General features: G+C 37.4%; 1 protein-coding gene across 4 annotated transcripts in view; it reads left to right on the top strand.

Annotated features, from left to right (window-relative positions):
• The window catches only part of shc3 (SHC (Src homology 2 domain containing) transforming protein 3), a 65541-nt gene extending 42317 nt beyond the window's left edge, over positions 1 to 23224 (top strand). For 3 of the 4 annotated variants that reach the window (XM_073935689.1, XM_073935690.1, XM_073935691.1), the window contains 7 exons: positions 4714 to 4765; positions 8734 to 8863; positions 10911 to 11058; positions 12932 to 12986; positions 16500 to 16694; positions 19391 to 19689; positions 22231 to 23224. In XM_073935689.1, coding sequence (XP_073791790.1) covers positions 4714 to 4765; positions 8734 to 8863; positions 10911 to 11058; positions 12932 to 12986; positions 16500 to 16694; positions 19391 to 19689; positions 22231 to 22359 — 1008 coding nt within the window. In that variant the 3' untranslated portion in view covers positions 22360 to 23224. Of the gene's footprint in view, positions 1 to 4713; positions 4766 to 8050; positions 8098 to 8733; positions 8864 to 10910; positions 11059 to 12931; positions 12987 to 16499; positions 16695 to 19390; positions 19690 to 22230 lie in introns of those variants that run through there. The other variant, XM_073935692.1, reaches the window with a different exon arrangement.
• The last annotated feature ends 352 nt before the right edge of the window (positions 23225 to 23576 follow it).

The raw sequence follows: 23576 nt of genomic DNA on the forward strand, positions 1-23576 counted from the left end.
TTCAGCTTAGTCCCTGATTTATCATTGGGTCACCACAGCGGAATGAAACGCCAACTATTCTGGCATATGTTTTACGCAGCGGTTCCAGTTTGTGGTATTTTAGTACTTTGACATGTTTTTTTACACCCTTTTTTGCTATTTGAATTTTAATTTTTTACAGATTTGAATATGTAAAAATGTTGGTGGTCTAATGTTAATAAGCTCACAATTAGGGTTGTGTCGATGGATGATGCCATCGTCTATCGCCGATGGCCGACAAACTTCACGATGCTGAGCCGGCATCCCGATCCATCGCTGCCTCACAATTATATTAAAATATAACTTATCCTTTGCATGTCATCTTAGTAGCAATAACGGTCTTTTTATGAGCTGTGTTAAATTTCTTATATAGCTGCCGCTTGCACGGCTGACAACATCGTGAGGATTAAAGGGCCATGAAACCCCCTCATTTCAGCAGTGTGTTTTCACACCTCTACTTTGGAAAAAGTCAGAAAAGTGGGCGTGTCTAGCTCTGTTTAGGGGGGAGTGTCGGAGGAAGAAAAGCGGCTTGGTGTGGGAGTGTCTATTTGGGCGCGCTGAATTTCAGAGTCAAAACACACAACCACAGCGGACAATGTGACTGTGTTTACATGGACATCTGTAGTCAAATTATTTGCCAAATTATTAAATGGTGGACTTTAACTGCAGTTTGGCTCTTTCATTCAGGGAATTCATTAATGCCCCTCGCGACAAACGTGATATTTGATTCGAGGCGCTGCTCTAAGCGTGTATTTTTCATGCAATGTTTGATATCGCACGGCGAATGAGGAAAAAAAACTCAGCATTTCCCGGAAACTTAGATGCACACGGCAGGTAGCGTCAGAAAGCCGCGTGTGTTATTCCAGTCACAAAATCCAACACGAGGTTATAGTTTGGTTGTAACTGTTAGTGCTAACTATTGCACTCGGTGCAATAGTTTGTTTGATACAAATAAAATACGAACGGAATAAACAAAGAGCACTGATCGCTCACTTACCAAATCTGTAGAGACAGGACAATCACCAGCAACTAGAGCCGCGTCTTTATTTAGAGGAGACTACAATCTGGATCTCAGCGTTTGCAGATGAGAACAGCTCTCAGGTAAACAATAATCCTCCTTAGACACGTAAGTTATTGTTGTCGAGCGTCGCGTACACTGTTAATCCACGCGTGAGTCTGAGCTCTCAGAGAGAAAATGAAAACGAAACTTAACTGCAGCAAACTATAAAAGCAACACTTCACGCTTGTTTTGCCAACACAACGTGGCGTCTCTGCCGTCTACACTCTGACAGTAATGAATATTAATGAAGTTGCACAATAGAGCGCGCTGATTGGTTTGAACCAAGCCTTACTCATGCATTAATGCAACACACTGTAAGACGTAATAAGACTCACTCTGGCACAGACGTCCAGTCTGCACGCTGGAATACACGCTATTATGTCATGACCGTGACGCAGCTTCAAAAATTAGTTTCAAACAGGAAGTACGAATTTGCTTGAAACAACGCAAAAACAACCAATTTACACTTTTTAGTGAAATATAGGTGTCCTAATAGTGTTTTTAGCAGTGTGGGACACATATACGCCTGTCAACAGCTCAAAAAATGTGTTTTGGTGTTTCGTGACCCTTTAAATGAAGGACTACACAGCACCTCTCATACTTAAAATGTGTGGCAAACGCTATTACCTGCAAACCCCGTCCCACAGACTTTACAGTGAATGGCTTTAGTCATTTACATAGCGGACTTGAAGCCACTGGAAGTCTTTTATCCACTCTTGGACAAGTGTTAATGGTAGATTAACATTCAGCACATAATCACTAATGAGATGTGCCATTATTAGTAACTGTAGGTAAATCTGTCAGTGTTGTTTTCATTCTCTCATCTTCAGCGCTTCACATTTTCGCGGTTGTAGCTCCTGTCATCTGTAGGCAGGAAGGCATTGACTGAGTGATTGACAGCTGATATTACCCAATCATTCATGTTCAGTTAGAGCAGTGGGCCAATAAGAAGAGCACAAAGGCGGGGCAAGCACTGCAGGCTTTTTACTACAGCAAGTTCACATAACAACTGTTTATCTGTTCCTGAGCGCTTTGTTTGGCGTTTTAAGGTGCAAAGATGCATTCTGCATAAATGTCTCCTAAATTGGCGCACACAGTGAGGATTTTGCAGTGAAAACAATGAAAATGTATGCACTACAATAAACTCCAACCGAACTCTCGTCGTCTTCACCAGCTGTGGGAACAGTCATTATAATGACACAGATCACTCTGCCTAAAAGTGATTGACAGGTGGTCATTTGTTTGTAACAATATTTATTTATGGTTTGGTTATGGGTAAAGCAAAGACCATGTGGGTCAGGTAGAGAAAACGTTAGGCTACAAATAATTCATTCGTTATGAATTAATTGATATTTAACAACCACCACACCAACCCCCCACCTACTACAATGTTTCACATTAGACATCGTACGATGCCAAATTGGTCAACATCGCCCAACAATACTCACAATTAAGATATAGTTAAAACAGATCAGTTAATGACTTTAGTTTTAATATGTAAACATAAATGTAATATTAATGGGCTAAACAGTTGCTAGATAGTTTTATCATGCTTTTGACAACTGAATGAGTGAATCTGCTGGTTTAATATGTAAATGTGGGCGGTCTTATGTTTATGAAGTTATTGTTGTGTCATAATCATGACAATTGAATGAGAGACTCTTAAGATTTAATATGCGAATGGAGGTGCTTTTATTGTAATGAGCTCACAGTTATGAAATAGTTACACTCTCAGAAAAAAAGGTACAAGGTGGTACAAATAATGTTCCTTAAGAAACAATTTTGAACCTTTGTAAAAGTTGTACCTTCTATGGTACAGAAAATACCTCTTATGATACTGTTCTGTACCTTTTATAGTACAACTGGAATGAAGGTACACAAGTGTTCTTATTAAAAACGTACAGTGTTGGATAACCTCGTCTTTATTACAAAATCTTTAAAATTTAGGCTTGGGCGGTATCCAAATTTTGATACCGTCAAACCTTCTCCCGGTATCGGTATCCGGTATTACCGTGCATAATAAAAAAAATGATGACGTAAGGCTCAGACAGCATAACCAAACTGTTGGCTTGTGCCTAAACCATTCAGAAACTGAATATTGTATATGCAACCTTAGGTTCGTGGTCACCTGGTTGTCTTGTTCGTATTAGAGATCTACGCGGGACGCTCTCTCTCTGTGTGTGTGTGTGGGAATGAGAGAGAGCGTCCCGCGTAGAGAGAGAGAGAGAGAGAGACAGCACCAAGCGACACACAGCACCATGCTCTCTCTCTCATTCACACACACACACACACACACACACACACACACACACACACACACACAAACAGCATCCACACAGATCACAGATGCCTGCGTGTTCGCTCGGTAGCGATATTGTTAGACCGCGCGCCCGCTCCCTTTCAAATTACACCAGAGTTACCGACCGCTTCCGCGCTTTATTCAGAAATTGCGGACCTCTAGTTGCAGACCTCTAGTTTGTATTCACCACGTCTCCTTTCTTGTTCGGTCGAAACCGGAAATACTGCCAAACTGCAGGTCACTTGGTGCGCGACTCCCCACCTCACCTCTCCCTCTCTATCTCTCTCTCTCTCCTCCACACTGTCCCGTTATGACAATCCCGCATACACATTTTTAGGCATTAAATAAATAATGTTGATTATTTAATACTTGTCTCCTATTTAAGTGCATTGTTTTTTATGATGGTTTAATGGTATTGAAACTGACACTGTTGCTATTTTTAGATCCCGCGGTATACCATAATACCGCCCAAGCCTAATAAAATTAAATATTGCTGTTTGCTTTCCACTACACACGTGATTTGCAAAAGTCTCGCATATGCAGGGTGCTCATGCAGACATTTTAGTATTGTGAAGCTAATCAAACATTGAGCATATCTCATTTCAATAATTTAGCATAATTCTATTTCTATTTAAAAAATTTGAAATTAACTAAACTTTTTAGTGATTACAAAAGAATTGTGTGAAAATGGAGAAAAAAAGTTTTATATTGTAGATGAGGGAATGCATTTCTGTAACATTTTTGTGAAAGGTGTCGTGGAATGTTTAGCAAACAGTAGATCTTTTGATTGAGGGTAAAGTATTTTTTATTCTTTATTGTCAATGGAAAAGGTGCATTTAAACAAAAAAAGACTTTAAAAAAAACATTGTTTAAAATGTATTTGATATTTTAAATTTACTGAAAATAAATTAAGCAAAATGCCTTTAAATAGTTCTTGAAGGAACACGTTTGACACTGTTAAGGTACAAAGTGTCTTGTCACTGTAGTGGTCCCTTCATGGTACTTTTGATGAAGGTGCAATATTGTATCTGCAGGTTTTAAAACGAAAGGTATATTGTGGTTTCCCATGGTACAAATCATGTCTTTAAATGTACAAACTGCCATTAGTTTCTTTGTCTTAAGGTACAAATCTGTTCCATAAAAAGGTACTGCCCCAGTGACAAGGGTTTGTACCTTCTTTGGTCCAACATTGTCCCATTTTCTGAGAGTGTATGATTAATAATTTTGGTTTGTCACTTTAGATGGTTCTTTACCTGATAAAGTGTTTAAAGAAACATGAAAGGTGGAACTGGCTCAGTTTGGACGTTAATCGCTCTCTCTTTTCTTCTGTCAACAGGACACGACTGATTACGTCGCTTATGTGGCCAAGGATCCTGTTAACCGGAGAGGTATTACACCTGTATTTTCCTATGATCATCTCTTTTTAGGGTTCTGCCGGTATAAGCTTCATCATGATATCGACCTAAGCTGCAAAAAAGAGGACTTTTCACAGCAACCAAAACATACTTAATTCATTGCTTTATTGTATGTACAGGTTTCATAAAGTCACATAAGTAAACGTTAATGTTTTCTAATTAGGAAATACCCGTGTTATATAGTCATATGTTAAACTGAATAAAACAATAATACTACATTTTATTAGTTATTAACTTGCTTTAATAAAACTTAAATTTAGTCACTTAGCTGATGCTTTTGTCTAAAACGATTTACAATTGAGGAGGCACAGGTGGTTAGTCAAACCCACTCACCTGTGTGAGGTAGAGATCTGCGATGGACTAAATTTTGAATCCTGCTCCCGCCAGGTTTTAGCCCGAACCTGGCCGCTCCCGTTATATTCAGCATTTGTTGTCCCGCTGCCCCCCGCGCCTCGTTTTCTACCTGCTGCACTCGTTCCCGCTAATGGACGGGGGGGAACAATACCGAAAATCACCCAGCTATACAGAGTCAAGACAGCCTATAACAAGCTGTCTGTATAAACACACACACATAAGCACAAGCAAGTGACACACACACAGACAGCGGCACACTCTCTCTCTCTCATTCACACACACACACATACACACACACAGAGAGAGAGAGAGAGAGACAGCACAAAGCTCTCTCTCTCATTCGTACACACACACACACACATAGACAGCAACAAACAAGCTAAACGCAGCATCACGCTGTCTCATTCACACACATACATTCGCGTTCTCGCTCGCTCAGGAGTCGGGAGCAATATTGTTAGACCGCTCGCTCCCATCCAAAATTAAACCACTTACCGACCGCTCCCGTGCTTTATTTAGACATTTGTTTCCGCGCTGCAAGAAGTCTGATCGGGTCCTGTAACTCCCACAGTACAGCAGTAGGAATGCAGACCTCTAATTTGAGGCACACTCACAATTTCTTTGGGTTGAGGTTGTCATGAGGTGTGTTCTGGTGAGATCATTCAAAATGATTCCGACTTTTGATCTTACTGTGTTTTAAGACATTAACTACAATATTAACATCAGCAAAGATTACAAAAATTATTTGGGTAGTTTGCATCACACTGATTTTAGTCAAAGTCCACGTCAACCAGAAGTGGCTGAGACTTCTTGTTGATGTACTTTCAACTGAAACTAAAGATTGATTAGGGCCGGGGCTTTCTTTTGCGCATCGTTCCCTCATAACAAACTTACAGTAAGAGAGGATATTAATATGCAGTTGCTATGGAAACCCTCAGATTGACGTCAACAGAAAAAACGCCAATCAACACAGAAGTAAATAGTCAGATATTTATTGAAAATGTTTTAGTTGATTTAAAAAACTAGTACCCAGAATAGCAGTAAAGTCCACTAAAGGAGGTCGAGCCTTTTCATATATGGCTCCTAAACTCTGGAATAGCCTTCCTGATAATTGAGGCACAGACACACTCTCTTGGTTTAAAACCATATTAAAACCACAAAAATGTCCTGGATACTACCTGAAGCCTTCAGTTTTATGCAGATGCACTGCATAGAAAAAAGATTTGATAACCCCAGTCAATCTAAATCAGTGGTTCTCAAACATTTTTCCTCAAGTACCACCTCAGAAAAAAAATATCTCTCCAAGTACCACCAAAATGAGCAGTATTGAAATACAAAAGTAGCCCCAGTAAAGCAGCTACGCCTCTGCACACTTAAAAAAAAATGTGGCAAACGTGGCAGCTATATGACATATAGCCTATATTAGGAATATAGGCTATATGTCATATATGGCATATTATATAGATCATTTTTGATAATTTTTTTAATGCGTGTAGCATGTACATGACATATTTCATTCCTCCGAGTACCACTAGAAGGCGGCCTACGTACCACTAGTGGTACACGTACCACAGTTTGAGAACCACTGATCTAAATGAATGAAATCTTTAAAATTTAAGCTATTCAAGTCATCTAGTGAAATTACATTCATATCAGTGCAAAACAAATCATATTTTTTTCCAATATCATGCAGCCCTAACTCAAAGTGTGCAGTGTTTTATGTTGGACGCTTCATAGCTCACATTAAATTCTTGTTGGTGAACCACAGTTTCATCCCTATGGCTCCTGAGGGCCTTTTCATAGTGTTGGTCTCGCTGTAACATTGCATTCACACACAAGCATGATTGATCCGTTCACCACGGCCACATTTAGCATCAGAAAATCAATCTCTGTGGCTGTTGTATCTGCCTCTCTTTTCATTTCATGGATCTTTTAACTTCCTGTCGGTGCAGAGGCCACGTTTGAAAACTCTCGCTGTACTTTCTAATGCGTTTTCTATGTTGTCTGAGGAAAGATGCCGTATTGGACACTGTACAGTGGAGCAAGTCAGCAGATCGCCATCCGTTTGCCCATATGCTGATATTTAATACTTCTGAATGCATGCCTCTTATGCTTTTGATTTCTTCTCTGTTTGAATTTAAACATGTAATGCAGGTTAAGAGTGTCTATTATCTATTGTTTTTTTATGTGACCCTAATCAATCACTGAGAACTGTGAAATAGTTTTATATTAACGTAAAATCTCTTTTAGAACAATCGTTTGGTTTCAGATGAACAAAAAATGTGTGTGAGTAACTTAAGTAATTATTATTAAGTAATTATTGGTAATTATTATTGGTGTGAGTGCGCAGATTTGCTGTTAAGTTGTGTGTGTGTATTAGTGCTATCAAACGATCAATTGCATCCGAAATAAAAACTTACATAATGTGTGTACTCACTATGTATAGTGTGTATAATAAAACATATAAAATACAAAAACAAACTATCCACATATATATTTATTTGTATATACTTTTTATTAGATATACACAACATAAATGAGCACAGTGCATACACACACACACACACACACACACACACACACACATATACATGCACATTATATATACTTATACAACTGTCCTGTCTGGTTCTCAAATCTGATTGGCTTATATCTGTGCAATATTCTGCATAACAGCACTTGTACAGCCTCTTCACTCTTGTGTATTACTCCGCCTTCATAAAGTGACAGCAGATCAATAAACTCTCTACAATTTGACAAATATTGCTGCTGCTGAACAACATAATGTTCTTTTGAGGCTTTTTTTAGGCGAGAATATAGTTGTTTAGATTGCAACTATGCAGTTTATTTATAAGGATAGTGCCTATTTTAATTTTGGAGATACAGCGCGTCGGCTGCCATCAGCCTGTCATATTGAGCAGAGCAAAGACAGTTGACGTTCCACCACAAGATAGACACAGAGACCACATAATAAGCCCTTAGAGTAGAAAAACGCAGTGCCAACGCACATTTGACATATACAGCCATATCGCACTGCTAGTCGTGTGTGTGTGTGTGTGTATATTTTTATGTTTACTCTTTACTCCTTTATATATGAATATATATATACATACAGTTGAAGTCAGAATTATTAGCCCCCTTTGAATTTTTTCCTCTCTTTCTTATTTGTTTTATTTCGGGTCAAATAAAAGCAGCTTTTAATTTTTTAAACACAATTTTAAGGACAAAATTATTAGCCACTTTAAGCTATTTTTTTTTTCGACTGTCTACAGAACAAACCATCATTATACAATATAAAGAATATACAATATACATGATTGTATAAAAGTGTAACTTTTTATTTTACCTTATTTTAGCTATTTGCAAGGCAATAAATTGATGCATTAAAACAACAAAAATAATAAAAAATGTATAAAAACTAAATGGACATAATAAAAAAAACTATGACAAATGAAGTAACATTTTCTAATAAAAAAAAATTTAAAACATTTAATTCACAATACATTTTTAGTTTGCAGTAAATGCTTTCTTCTGGCACAATTGATTTTCTTGAATTGATGTTTTTTTTTAATTATTATTATTTTCAGCCTGTCATATTCTGGAATGCTCTGACGGTCTGGCTCAGGACGTGATCAGTACGATCGGTCAGGCGTTTGACCTGCGCTTTCAGCTCTACCTGCAGTGTCCCTCCAGCAAACCCTCGTCCATTCACGACAGGTGAGTTCATGCAAGCACAACAGGGCTGCGTCCCAAATTGCCTACACTGTAAAAAATATCAGTCAATTAGCAGGTTCTGTATTTTGTGGTTCACATGGTGTGTTCTGTTTATTTACAGTTGTGAATTGCATTATGGTCTGCTCCACTCTGTTAAATGATATTGAAAATTCAACACTGTAGATGAACAAAGTGACTTTTATTGGCATTTTAATTAGAGACATGAGGCTCTATTTTAACGATATATGTGCAAAGTCTAAAGCGCATGGTACAAAAGTATTTTTAGGGCATGTCTGAATCCACTTTTGCTATTTTAAGGAAGGAAAAATACACTGCACCGCAGTGCATGGTCTAACAGGGTTGTGTCTATTCTCTTAATGAGTTCTGGGTGTGTTTTGAGCATAACGTGCATTAAACCAATCAGAGTCTCACCTCTCATTCCCTTTAAGAGTCAGTTGCGTCGTGCCATAGTGTATTTGCTATTTACATGGTGGATTTTGTAAGTGGAAAAACTGAATACTTCACTAGAGAGAAAACAGTTGAACAGAGCATCTGCAGCGCGAGAATAAAGAACGAGCCTCCTCCATTCAGCCTCTTTACTTTCTCTTTACTACTACTCATTACTTTACTCATTTACCTTGGTGGAGTAAGGAAACAGTGGAAACTCACTCCACTGAAGACATCCATTAGCCCACATATTTAATTTCATTTGTTAAGCACAAAGATCTGTGTCAAAACTATTTCTAAATTCAGTGCTAATCTCAAGCAAACGAATAAATAAACGATAATAATGAAGTGTGGTCAAAAAGTTATATAAAAACACACGTCCTGTTCTTATGCCCCAATGGTGATGCATACTTCTAAAAAAGCGACAGGTGGACAAATCTTAACTTGTTTTAATTAAAGCAAATACTAAGCATATCTTGCGCTGGGTGTATGACAAGAGTCTATGATGTTGTTTAAGAAATAATATAGAGAGAAATACGTCAATTAAAATATCAGAAAATGTACCAGGCATCTGCTGCGTAAAACATATGCTGGATAAGTTGGTGGTTCATTCCGCTGTGGCGACCCCAAATTAATAAATGGACTAAGCCAAAAAGAAAATGAATGAATGAAAAAGTACCATAATTTACATCACATATACTTACAATCAAATTTTAAGCTATTAAATATGTCACCTTTTAAATTTTTCAACATCAAAAAAAGTGAAAGCCATCAATCATCAAATATGGAAATAGACTGTTAATTTACAAATATTTTTTGCAGTGTATTGGTCCATCAGGTACTACATTTGAACTTAAATTTACTACACAATCATTAGAAACTATGTTCTCTATAGTATGAATGTGATTAGTATGTATGGATCTCTAATGTACTTTATCTGCCATTTGCCATGATCACGTGACCTACTCACGTTAATTGTGTTGTTTCGCTCCCATTCGTGTATTCTCCCGCGGTGCATACACTTCAGAATTTCACCGGAAGCAAAGAGCTTAGAATGACCAAGAGGCGACACTCAATAGAACGTTCCATTGCAACAGCAGCGCCCAGCAACAGCTCCGGATTCCGGCACTTTGGAGTGAAAGTGATCGGCCGTCCATTGGATCTTATTGCTATCGCGATCACAAGCAAGTTTTTTATTTATTTAGTTAAAAAGCCCATTAAGCTGAGATACTACCTGAAAGACGACAATACAGCACTTACTATGATAATCAACAACACTTTTAATAGTTTATTTTACAGACTTTTAATATGCTGTTATTCTATTGGGGTTTTCATTCTAAAATGGCCGCTGTGCCATCTAGTGGCTGTTTCCCAAATTGCACTAGAGTGTCACCTCTTGGTGATTCTATGCTCTTTGCAGGAAGTAGTATTTGTTTACTTCTCACATACTGTTTTTCCAATACTATGGATGAATTCGGACATGCTACTCAGCTCACATACAGTTTTTAGCGTGCTTTATAGTATGGAAGTATGCGATTTCAGTTGTAGCCCAGGAGCCTGAAGCCAAAGATGACTGCGAACACTTATTCTGTGCTCTCTGTAGAGTCATGAGTACAGACGAGCCGCCCTGGACGGAGGAAGGAGACGAGACCGCAGATCATCACTATTATAACAGCATCCCTGGAAAGATGCCGCCGCCTGGAGGATTCATCGACGCCAGGCTGACCAATCAGTCGCAAGACAGCAGCCAGGTAATGACCCGCCCACTTAGCAACTATTTTTACCAGCTGACTGGTAATCACTCCAGATCAGTTCTTTCTGAATCTGCACATCATGTATTTCTGTCTTTGTTTTGGTGAGTAATCATCTGAGATCGCTGCGTGTGTTGTGAAGGACAGATCTATCCATCCTCGAAATCATGATCAGCAATGCAACGATTGGCTGACGGCACAGCAGCGTAATGACATCATCTGATTAATATTCAATTATCCATGTGAGCAAAATTACATAAAATTAGCAGTAAACGGTTTGATAAATATGACACACAATAACTTTACACCTTGTTGTGCGCAGCATGCTTGGCCCTTTCATGTGTCAAGAGCAATTTATTTAGTTTTACAGTTAGAGCGGATGTTCCTTATTATGGTAGCCATAGTAGTATTATAGTAGCCGTTTTTTAAATCGGTGTAAAGAATAACAGGATGTTTACAGAAACATTTTCATATTGGTAAAGGCGTCTGCAACTTTTGTGAAGCATCAAGTCACCGTCATATTAACTGTCAAAACATGTTTATGACTGCATAAATATGTTATTGCTTTTAAAAAGTCACATATTGTGCATGTCTGTTATCATACACAAATTGTACTAAAGCGATGTAAAAAGTTAATATCAGTAAGATTTCTCTTTGCACCACCAGGTGGCAGTCTGTGTACTTTCATTTTGGGGGTGCAGATTGCATAAGTTTTATTAATTCATTCATTCATTCATTTTCTTGTTGGCTTAGTCCCTTAATTAATCCGGGGTCGCCACAGCGGAATGATCCACCAACCTATCCAGCAAGTTTTTTTACTCAGCAGATGCCCTTCCAGCCGCAACCCATCTCTGGGAAACATCCACACACACACACACTCATACACTACGGACAATTTAGCCTACCCAATTCACCTGTACCGCATGTCTTTGGACTGTGGGGGAAACCGGAGCACCCGGAGGAAACCCACGCGAAGGCAGGGAGAAAATGCAAACTCCACACAGAAACACCAACTGAGCCGAGGTTCAAACCAGCGACTTTCTTGCTGTGAGGCACTACCTACTGCACCACTGCCTCCCCCAATATTTATTAATATATATATATATATATATATATATATATATATATATATATATATATATATATATATATATATATTTTATATAACTAATTAATCACACTGTTTTGAAAATTAATTGAGATTAATCACGATTAATCACATTAAAAAGACTGAAACTTGTAATTTTGGCTATTTAAATGTAAAAATTAATGTAAAAACAAGACAAAACTATTTAAATTCAAAATATAATTCATTATTAGAATTTTTATTTTACTTGTAACACAGATTTCTTCATGTAAACAACATACCTACAATAAACCATCAAGATTTTGGCTTGACATATTTATCACAGAAATTAAAACACAGGCATGTTAGTGCTATTTGATTTTCAAAACAATATATATATATATATATATTTATATATATATATATATATAAAACATTTCCCAAGTGTATATAACTACTACTGTAAGAAAATATCAGAATTCGGTACATACTTTCAGTAATTGCTTTGCTTGAACTGACCCGATCTAATCTTGTTTATATAAAATGAGCCTGCTCCCAACCAGGTTTGAGCTACCGGAACTGTTGCTATGACAACAACTCTCGGATCAGGTTTGAAGAACGAAACGACCCTGGATCGTGTCAAAACGTCAATAACCAAATGCAGCTAACTGAGTAATCCACATACGAAGAACGGACCCCAGCAGTCTAGATCAATATGATGATGATGATGATGATGATGATGATGATGATGATGATGATGATGATGATGATGATGAGGTGTTCCATAATTGTTGTTTTCTCACGCAGGGTGCAGGAGTGGATCAAACTTACTACCAGGGCCGACCCATGTTCATCCAGCAAGGTGCAGTGAACTTTAATTTCCTTTGTTTCTATATTTTGGACCACAGAAAACACTTCTGCACTGGACAAAAAAACTGACCTTCATTTGTTTTTGTTTGTTTAACCCTTTGATGTATATTCTTACTTTGATGTAAATGCATCACTAGATCAGTGTCGAAAATCAAGGCAAGTTTATTTATATAGCACATTTCATATACAATGGTAATTCAGTGTGCTTTACTAAAAGAAACAAGAATATTAAAACGATTAAAAGAATAAAAATGATTAAAAACAGTTTAATTGTGTTAAACAGATTTTAAAGGAATGACAAAAAAAGAAGGACATAATAGTGCGATCTGTCGAACGTAGCACAGTGCTCGATGCGTAAAGGCACAGCTAAACACACGTGTTTCTGACTTGATGTGAACATGGCTAATGTTGGAGCACATCTGATTATTTCTGGAAGCTGATTCCAGCAGCAGGGGGCGCTATTAGTCGCTGAAGGCTGATTCACCCTGCTTTGACTGAACTCCTGGAATTTCTAATTCATATATTCCTAAAGATCTGGGTGATCTGTTAGGTTTGTATTCAGTGAGCATATCTGTAATGTATTGAGGTGCTAGGCCATTTAGTGATTTATAGACACTATACTCGGATAAATCAGTCATAAATCTTTGTGTGTGTGTGTGTGTTTTTAATCACATAATGTTTATTTTTGGTTTCAGATATCTAAATGCACATAAGTAGTAGCAAATTAAAACATTTATGATTTCCTAAATACAATATTCATAAAATATCTATATTTCTAATTTAATCAGGTAGCTCAAACTGAAGCTTGGCTTTTATTTAGAAAAAACATTTAATTGTATGTTTAATAACAAAATTAACTTGTAGAGACTGTCTTCCTAAGGTAAACTTGATTATGGTGATATAAAATCAATTTTAAAGGGCACTTATTATGCAAAAATTACTTTTATAAAGGGTTTAAACACAGTTGTGTAGCAACAGTGTGTGAGTAAAACCAACCTGTAATGGTAAAAATGTATTATTTTTTTAATTTATAATCAGACTTAATAAAAACAGTCTGCAGAAACACTTTGATTGTCATTCTCCCTTTTGTTCGTGTAATCAGAGGAGGAAAGCCCCGCCCATTATAGTGACTTAATAACACCCCTGAGTGAGAAGCAGCCGCCCGGCATTAAAGTTTTCAAGTCGAACATGCCGAAGATAAAATCAGCGAACAAAAGCATAATAAATGTTGATTTTTATGATGCACAAATGAATACTGTAGACTCCGCAGACGAGAAAAGGGTTTTAAAATAGACTAAACTAACCAGACTTATCACATGATATTGTTGCTTTTTGACATGATCCTGCCGCCCTCATTTGGTTGGCCACTTTGTATAAGAGCATTTTACAAAATCGGCTTAATCTCGACACACTTCCGACTTTAAACATCTTCTGCATAACGTCTTAAAGGATACTTGTACACTGCAAAAAATGTTTTTTTTACTTAGATTTTTTGTCTTGTTTCTAGTCCAAATATCTAAAAACTCTTAAATCAAGAAGAATTTTCTAGACAAGCAAAACACACTGTCTTGTTTTAAGGTATAAAATGCCAAAATGAAGTGAGTTTTTCCTTAAAACAAGTGTCTAAAGCAGGGGTCACCAATCCTGGTCCTGGAGGGCTGGTGTCCCTGCAGGGTTTAGCTCCAACTTGCCTCAACACACCTGCCTGGATGTTTCAAGTATACCAAGTAAGAGCTTGATTAGCTTGTTCAGGTGTGTTTGATTAGGGTTTGAGCAAAAATCTGCAGGACACCGGCCCTCCAGGAACAAGTTTGGTGACCCCTGGTCTAAAGGAAAAACATGATTATTTTGCTTACCCCATTGGCAGATTATTTTGCTTGTTTTAAGGAAAAATTCATTTAAAATTGCCATATTATTTCTGAAAACAAGACAATGGGCTCTATTTTGACGGTCCATGCGCAGAGTGCAAAACGCAGTGCGCAAATGCTTCCCGGGTGTGTCAGGACGCGTTTTTGCTAATTTAAGGCCGCAGCGCATGGTCTAAAAGGGTTGAGTTTATTTTCTTAATGAGTTATGGGTGTGTTTTGAGAATAAACCAATTAAAGTCTCATCTCCCATTCCCTTTAAGAGTCAGCTGCGTCGCGCCAAGAGCGCATTCACTATTTACAGGACGCAAAGTAAGTCTAAGTGGAAAAAATGAGCATTTCACAAGCAAATAGTTAACAGTTGACAGTTTTTTTTTTAACAGAAAACAGTTAAACAGAGCATCTACTGCGCAAGAATGAGAGATAATGGATCACTTTCACTTTCGCTCTTGGATAGGGAAACCTTTACGCACAGACATCAATTAGTCTATAAATAATTAATTTTGTTTGTTAAGCGCAAAGATTTGTTTCAAAACTATTTCTAAATTCAGTTCTAATTTCTAGCATACGAATAAATGAACAATAATAACAAAATGTGCTCAAAAACCTGAGTTATAACCTAAAACACATGCTGTGCCCCATATGGTCTAAAACCTGACAGATGGACAAATCTAAGCTTGTTTTTAATGAAACAAATATAAATATGGATATAATAAATAATACTGCTAATAATAATAACATTATACAAAAGCAAATTGTTATGAATGAACTGAAAAAGCCTCCCGAGATGAAAAAGACATAAAAGCAGTGATTTTTCATATTTATGTAGGCTAGAAAATAGTGTGTTTTGTAATATTTTAATTCTTTATATTTATATCCTATATCTATTCTTATTATATCCTATATATATATATATATCCTTAATATTGAAATGTTTTCATATGTAAAGATATTTGCCTATTGCTCTCTTGTGTGTATTAAGCAGTGTGTAAGCGAGGTGCAACTCTGCGCTGGAGTTTAGACCGGGTTAGTTTTAGTTTAATGAAAAATCTATTATAGTTTCTCAAAATAGCAACGCGCCAGCGGCCCACCTCAGAACGCCTTCCTTTTTAGACCAGAACGCCTATGGGCGCACAAATGAGCGCTAATGCACTTGCTATTTAAACAGTGTAGCGCAACGCCTCAAAACCACTCTTGCGCCAAGCTGAAACTAGCAAAAGTCTATTGCGCCGCGTCTTGCGCCACACTGCACCGGGTGTATGATAGAGCCCAATATGTTTTGCTTGCCTAGAAAATGCTTCTTGAAATAAGAATTTTTAGATATTTGGCCTAGAAACAAGACAGAAAATCTAAGTAAGAAAAGCATTTTTTGCAGTGTAATTGTTTATTATGTTCTGATATTTTTATGAATCGTGATTTAACAATTTTGTGGTATTGTTTTCTGGGATTTATTTATTTTTTTGTGAGACTTTATTTGTTGCCATTTTGACCAGGTCTCACTGGAGGAATAGATAGTACTGTCTCAATGTGATCTCCTGGCTAAATAAAGGAAACAAATAAAAATATCTGCTGAATGAAGAAGTGTAAGCATCAGACTGTTTCAGATTGAAACATCTTCTGTCTGTGTGTCTTTTATTTAGGGTCATGTGACATCTACAGTCTCCCTGAGGTCAAAGCTCAGCCTCCTAAAGCTGGAGAAGTGCCCACGTATGTGAACACGCAGCATATCGACACGCAGGTTTTGGCAGCCCTGCAGGCAGAAACAGAGACCAATGCAGATTCGAGCACGACTGGGGCTCCCAAAGACAGCCCGAGGAAAGACCTCTTCGACATGAGTAAGAGCACAGAGGATTCATTCTGTACAGAGATTTACATGTCTAAAGTCTGCATGTACCGGAAGTTGCTGAGACTTTTATTTCAGTATGTTGATGTGCTTCCAGCTGAAATTGAATATTAAGTAGGGGGCGGGGCTTTCTTTTTGTGCATCATTCCCTCATAGCAAACTAATGGTAAGAGGGTTATTAATATACAGTTGCATATTCTCCAAATGCATAAGCAAATGGTCAGACTTTGATTGAAGATTAACAAAACAAAGGATTTTTTTCAGTGGGTTAACTTGCATGAATTAATTATTCATTTTAAGAATAACGATGTGCGGTAGCAACATAGATATGGAAACTTTTGATTTCAAGCTGATTTTAAAGCATCATAACTAGGTGATCGGCCAATGCTATATTTACCAAAATATGGTAATAGTTGTCAATACCAATATACTTAATTGCACATGTACACATAGACATCACCTTTATCTATGTAACCACAGGTTAACTATGTTTATATACAGGGTGGAGCGTTTATATGGATACACCTTAATAAAATGGCAATGGTTGGTGATATTAACGTCCTGTTTGTGGCACATTAGTATATGTGAGGGGGCAATACTTTTCAAGATAAGTGGTGACCATGGTGGCCATTTTGAAGTCGGCCATCTTTGATCCAATTTTTGCTTTTTCAATAGGAAGAGGGTCATGTGACACAACAAACTCATTGGGAATTTCACAAAACAATGGTGTGCTTGGTAACTTTATTCTTTCATGAGTTATTTACAAGTTTCTGACCACTTATAAAATGTGTTCAATGTGCTGCCCATTGTGTTGGATTGTCAATGCAACGCTCTTCTCCCACTCTACACACACTGATAGCAACAGAGCAAGAGAAATGCCAGCACAGGCTTCCAGTATAGTTTCAGGTGCTGCACATCTTGTATCATCACACCATAGACAATTGCTTTCAGATGACCCCAAAGATGGCCCCACTATCTTTGTAGGAGGAGAACATTTAATTAAATTATATATATATATATATATATATATATATATATATATATATATATATATATATATATATATATATATATATATATATATATATATATATATATATATAATTAATCACACTGTTTTGAAAATTAATTAAGATTAATCACGATTAATCACATTAAAAAGACTGAAACTTGTAATTTTGGCTATTTAAATGTAAAAATTAATGTAAAAACAAGACAAAACTATTTAAATTCAAAATATAATTCATTATTAGAATTTTTGTTTTACTTGTAACACAGATTTCTTCATGTAAACAACATACCTACAATAAACCATCAAGATTTTGGCTTGACAGACATATTTATCACAGGAATTAAAACACAGGCATGTTAATGACATTTAAATTTCAAAACATTCAATGCCAATAAAGAAAACAAGGATTTCCAAGTTCTAAGTGGACTGCAAGAAAATGCCAAAATACAGGCATTGCAAATATGGAAAATTATAATAATAATAAAGTATCGAATACAAACAATTATACTCATTGTAAAGTTGTATTGCTGTGTGTTGAGAACATTAATTATAAAGCAGAAACAATTTTGCTTAGTCCGCCTTTACATTCAGTCAGAAGACAGTTCAGTCTGTTGACATTATCAGGGAACAATGTGGACCTTTTGTTTTAAATGATGTGAGCTGAGAGTGAGAACAGGCAGGATCACAAGCAGGATTACTGGATACAAGCAAGGATTCTGACACAACAACGCAAAGCATACACTTTACAAAACTTGCGTTAAAGCAAGAAACACATCAAACTTAATGAAACATTAGAGGGCTCATGCTGAAAGACAGAGGAATGCACTGACTTTGACAGCTCATCTGGCACTTCATTTACATGGACACCAATACTCTGATTTTAATATTATTAAGATAATACTCTAATTAAGAGTCTACCATGTAAAAACAGCGATTTTTGATTACTTTAAAGGACCACCGAGTCACGGAATGCGGAGGTTTTTCTTTCCGTTCATCGTGCGGTATCAAATTCCATTAAAACAAAAGTCAAAAGTTAAAAATGAAACATACGAAATTAGATGAAACTCCGGAGGAAACGCTGGAGAGCCTGGTAATGCAACATTAATTATTTTATACTGAAACTTGCCTTATAAAGCGCTTCCTTGGTCTTATCCATATTTCTTTACATGTTGAACACACCACGGCTACAACAGAAAATAAAAAAACTCCAACTGCGTTAATTGCGTAAATTTTTTTAACGCGTTAATTATTTCAAATTAATTGCATGCGTTAACGCACTACTTTTGACAGCACTAATATATATATTGGATATATATTATATATTGGATATATTGAATATATATATATATATATATATATATATATTCAAATTGTGATTGCTAGTAGGTACTACATCCGCCATTTTGTCATGACCAAGTGACCTACCCACATCAGTTGCATTGCCTCACTGACTTTCATGAATTCACCCACGGGGCATCATGATATATAGCGTACACTTCAGAATCTCGCTGGAAGTAGTAGGTCATCAGGGCACTTCTCAAATACTGTTTATCGATTTCTATAAATTCGGGCATACTACTCACATACTGTTTTTAGTGTACTTTATAGTCTTGAAGTATGCAATTTTGGACGCAGTCATAGATCCACTAAGCCATGAAATTTTTGTGTTTCTTCAGAGCCGTTTGAGGACGCTATCATGACCCAGACTCCTGCAGCATCAGAGCTTCATAAAGCGGCGTCGGTGGATAATTCCAGTCCTCTGCTGATGCGAGCCGCTGCCCTGCGTGCCCACGAGGAGCTGGAGGACCAACGCTGGTACCACGGAGAGATGAGCCGCCGGCAGGCTGAGAAACTGCTGCTGCACGACGGAGACTTCCTGGTGCGCAAGAGCACCACAAACCCGGGCTCGTACGTCCTGACGGGGATGCACAACGGCCTCGCCAAACACCTGCTGCTGGTCGACCCTGAGGGCACGGTAAGGACTCATACACACACTCTGAGACAGGTCGTAAAGGTTTATACAGTTAAAGTCAGACTTATTAGCGCCCCCCTCCTTCTCATACTTCAGCCTCCACATCAAATTCCTGAAAGCAAGGTTAAGGTAGTCCAGTATTGGCTAGCCCAGTCACCAGACATGAACATTATTGAGCATATCTGGGGTAAGAAGGAGGAGGCATTGAAGATGAATCCAAAGACTCTTTATGAGCTCTGGGAGTCCTGCAGGAACGCTTTCTTTGCCATTCCAGATGACTTTATTAATCAGTGATGTGAGTCATGTCAGAGATGTATGATGCAGTCCTCCAAGCTCATGATGGAGTCAGACACAATATTCATTCTGTCTCCACTGCAGCAGGACTTTATATTCTATACTGGACATTATTTCTGTTCATTCACAAGACTTTTGTCTAAGCAAAGTCAGACCTTACTGTCCAAATTAAATAATTAAAATCAATACATGATCATATTTTATTGTGCTCAAATAAACGTAATCTAGAGGCCTTTGCCTTTCATATAAGCCACTTCGGATACCAAATGATCAACTAGAAGTCAACTTATTATTTGCTGTTCCTAAAACTTAGATAGGCGACAAGACTTTTATCAAGTAGTGTAGGTATATACTTGGGATGCCATGGTTCTTAATATAATATTGAACCGTACGGTACGACCTCCACGGTTTAATACACGCTTGTGAATTGCGTTTTTTTCGGTTTTGCGTTTAAATAATTTATGTACGTTGTATATCTCCCTGAATTGACTGTGTGTGACTCTAAATCCATGAGCTCAGATGAGGTAACTCCTCCCTGCGAGTTAATATCCAATCACTATGCTCTAAAGTTAGGGTGCGCTTGACCATCATTCCACACTTTAACATTGCGAGCGGCGGTGAAGTGAGGCAACAGTTTGAGAAAGCGCCGGTGTCTTTCTAATCTGTGGTGTGAGGATATTTCGGTAAGTATAATGTTAAAAAAAAAAAAACAGTAAACAAAAAATAACTGTGTGCAAGCATTGTTTTACACGTATAACCATGACTGCCATCACCCAGCAATGTCACTGTCTGAAGGCAGATTAGCAGAGAAGGTAATAAAGTCCTCCAAAAAGCAACAATCCCTCGCTGAATCTTTCAAGCGAACATAACTGGCTCCGAGAGACACATAAAAATAAGAAAGGCATTTAAGAAAGGATTTGCAGCCGTTCTTTGTGATTGGAGATGTGGGCTTTTGTCATCTTATAAAAACACTCGATCCGCGTTACAGACTACAGTCTGGCATTTTTCCAGCACCGAGATAATTAAGATGGCTTATTTATGTTTACTGAAGTACAAATATGTTTATTTGAAACAGCCAATTTATCTTTATTAACTTCACATGTAGGCGAGGCAGTTGCGCAGTAGGTAGTGCTGTCGCCTCACAGCAAGAAGGTCGCTGGGTCGTTGGTTCAAACTGGCTCAGTTAGTGTTTGTGTGGAGTTTGCATGTTCTCCCTGCCTTCGCGTGGGTTTCCTCCGGGTGTTCCGGTTTCCCCCACAGTCCAAAGACATGCGGTACAGGTGAATTGGGTAGGCTAAATTATCCAGAGGTTATGAGTGTGTGTGTGTGTGTGTGGATGTTTCCCAGAGATGGGTTGCAGCTGGAAGGGCATCCGCTGTGTAAAAACTAGCTGGATAGTTTGCGGAAGTTGGCGGTTCATTCCGCTGTGGCGACCCCGGATTAATAAAGGGACTAAGCCGACAAGAAAATGAATGAATGAATGAATGAACTTCACATGTATGTTTATTTTTGAAGTGTAGGATTTTATGTGTTCCCCAGTTTGTACATGGGCTACCAGCAGCTGTGAGATTTCAGTGTTATTTTTTGTATACAATAGACTAGGAACTACTGTACTCTTCTTGGCTTTTAAGTAAAACAAAATGAGTATTGCAATAAATCGTTTTTATTTTTTTTCTCCCTAACCTCTTACTGTTCCTATTGCCTATAGAATAAAAATAAAAAATAAAAAACACGTGTCAAGCCATGAGAACCGAACCGAAAACAGTGTTAAAAAACCGAGGTATGTATTGTTGCATCCCTAGTATATATATATATATATTTATATATATATATATATATATATATATATATATATATATATATATATATATATATATATATATATATATATATATATATAAAATGACTGATTATAAAAAACTAAAAATATTGACCAGAACTGCAATAATATATTGATAATACTCAGTATATTAATATAATCTCAATACTCAAGAATCTATTTGTTATTTTATGTTGTTTGGTTTTTGAAGTTGCTTCATATTTTTCTAAAAACACCCATACGCTGTTTACATTGTTCAGGATTCTTTGATGTATAAAAAGATCAAAAGGGACAGTATTATTATACAAATGTCTTTACACTCACTTTTGATCAATTGAATGCATTTGTTTACTGAATTAAAGTGTAATATATTTAATCATCTTTCAGCCACATGTGCTTAATCTAATCCTTTTCCTTTATGTCTCCCGAAGGTTCGGACGAAAGATCACATATTCGAGAGCATAAGCCACCTGATTGGCCATCACCGTGACAACAACCTGCCAATCGTGTCTGCGGGCAGTGAACTGTGTTTGAAGCAGCCGGTGGACAGAAAACAGTGACGAAAACTGGTGCCACTCTTTACCAAAACACACACACACACACACACACGGCTCTGTTGACTTTCCGTCCTGAGACCACTCGACGGAGGGACCATTTTCAGATGGACGATTCGAGAGCGCCGATTTATAGGAACTGATACTCTTATTTTATCGCTCGGGTTGAGAATCTATATTTTTGAAGACGCCTGCCTGGTGGATTTAAGTTCGGAACGAGAGACGAAAACTAGATAAAAGTATTTTAGAATAAATAATGATAATTTAAAAAAAAGAAAAAAAAAGTTTTAGTTTTGTCTATCAAGCACAACCGGGATTTTCATGTTCGTCGGTAAGCGCTATAGAAGGAAAGGAAATATTTGCTGATTAAAAAAAAGTACTACCGCTGTTTCTATATATTGACCTATGTTAGGAGTTTACCGCAGCTAGTGTGGAAATCATTCGGTAGCTTCACCGCTTTGAAGGATGACGAATGTGTTTGCTTTCACAGAAAACACACACACACACACACACGCTGCACGTTCACACACACAGCTTTAAAAGTACCTACGTTTTTTTTCTATGACGTTGAAACCTGTGGCACTCGCATGACTTAAACTCTTACTTGTATTGTGGTCATTGTTGGTAGCATCCAGAGCCCCGGCGAGGAGCTTTTCGTGTGCTGACAATGTTAAATATTTCTGCTTTTATTTTTTTTTTCCTCTCCCCAGTATTTCCTTGAGTTTAGCTCTTCTTTACACGTGTCAGAAGGTGTGTAGTTTGCTCGCTTCGGGGCTTTACTTTATACCTTGGATGTTTTCTATCAGTTCTGATCGACAGACGGAGACGCTGCTCTTCTTCTTTTCCATTAAACGGTGAATAGCACAATCCACGCTTCGCTCTCTGCTGCGTTTCTCTGGATCCACTGGAATATTGCTGGATTTGTCACAGTTTTAGACATGTGCTTTAATGATTCAAGTCACTTTTATTGCACCGTAAATACACTCTCTTGTTTTGTGGCGTTTTGTTTGAATCTACATTTCAGATCAATGAAATTTGCATTCGAGTCGTAAACGGCGAGATTAGATTAATTTTGGTCTTATATTGCTGTCTTGCATAAGGGTGAATCTCATCATGATGTCAGGAAATTGACTTCAAAATCCCAAACTAAAAATGTTCAACAGGATTAACGTTAGCCCTCCTGTGAAATTTGAATTGGTTTTTAAATATCTCACAAGTGATTT

Source organism: Danio rerio, chromosome 21 (genome assembly GCF_049306965.1).
Source record: "Danio rerio strain Tuebingen ecotype United States chromosome 21, GRCz12tu, whole genome shotgun sequence".
Taxonomy (NCBI): domain Eukaryota; kingdom Metazoa; phylum Chordata; class Actinopteri; order Cypriniformes; family Danionidae; genus Danio; species Danio rerio.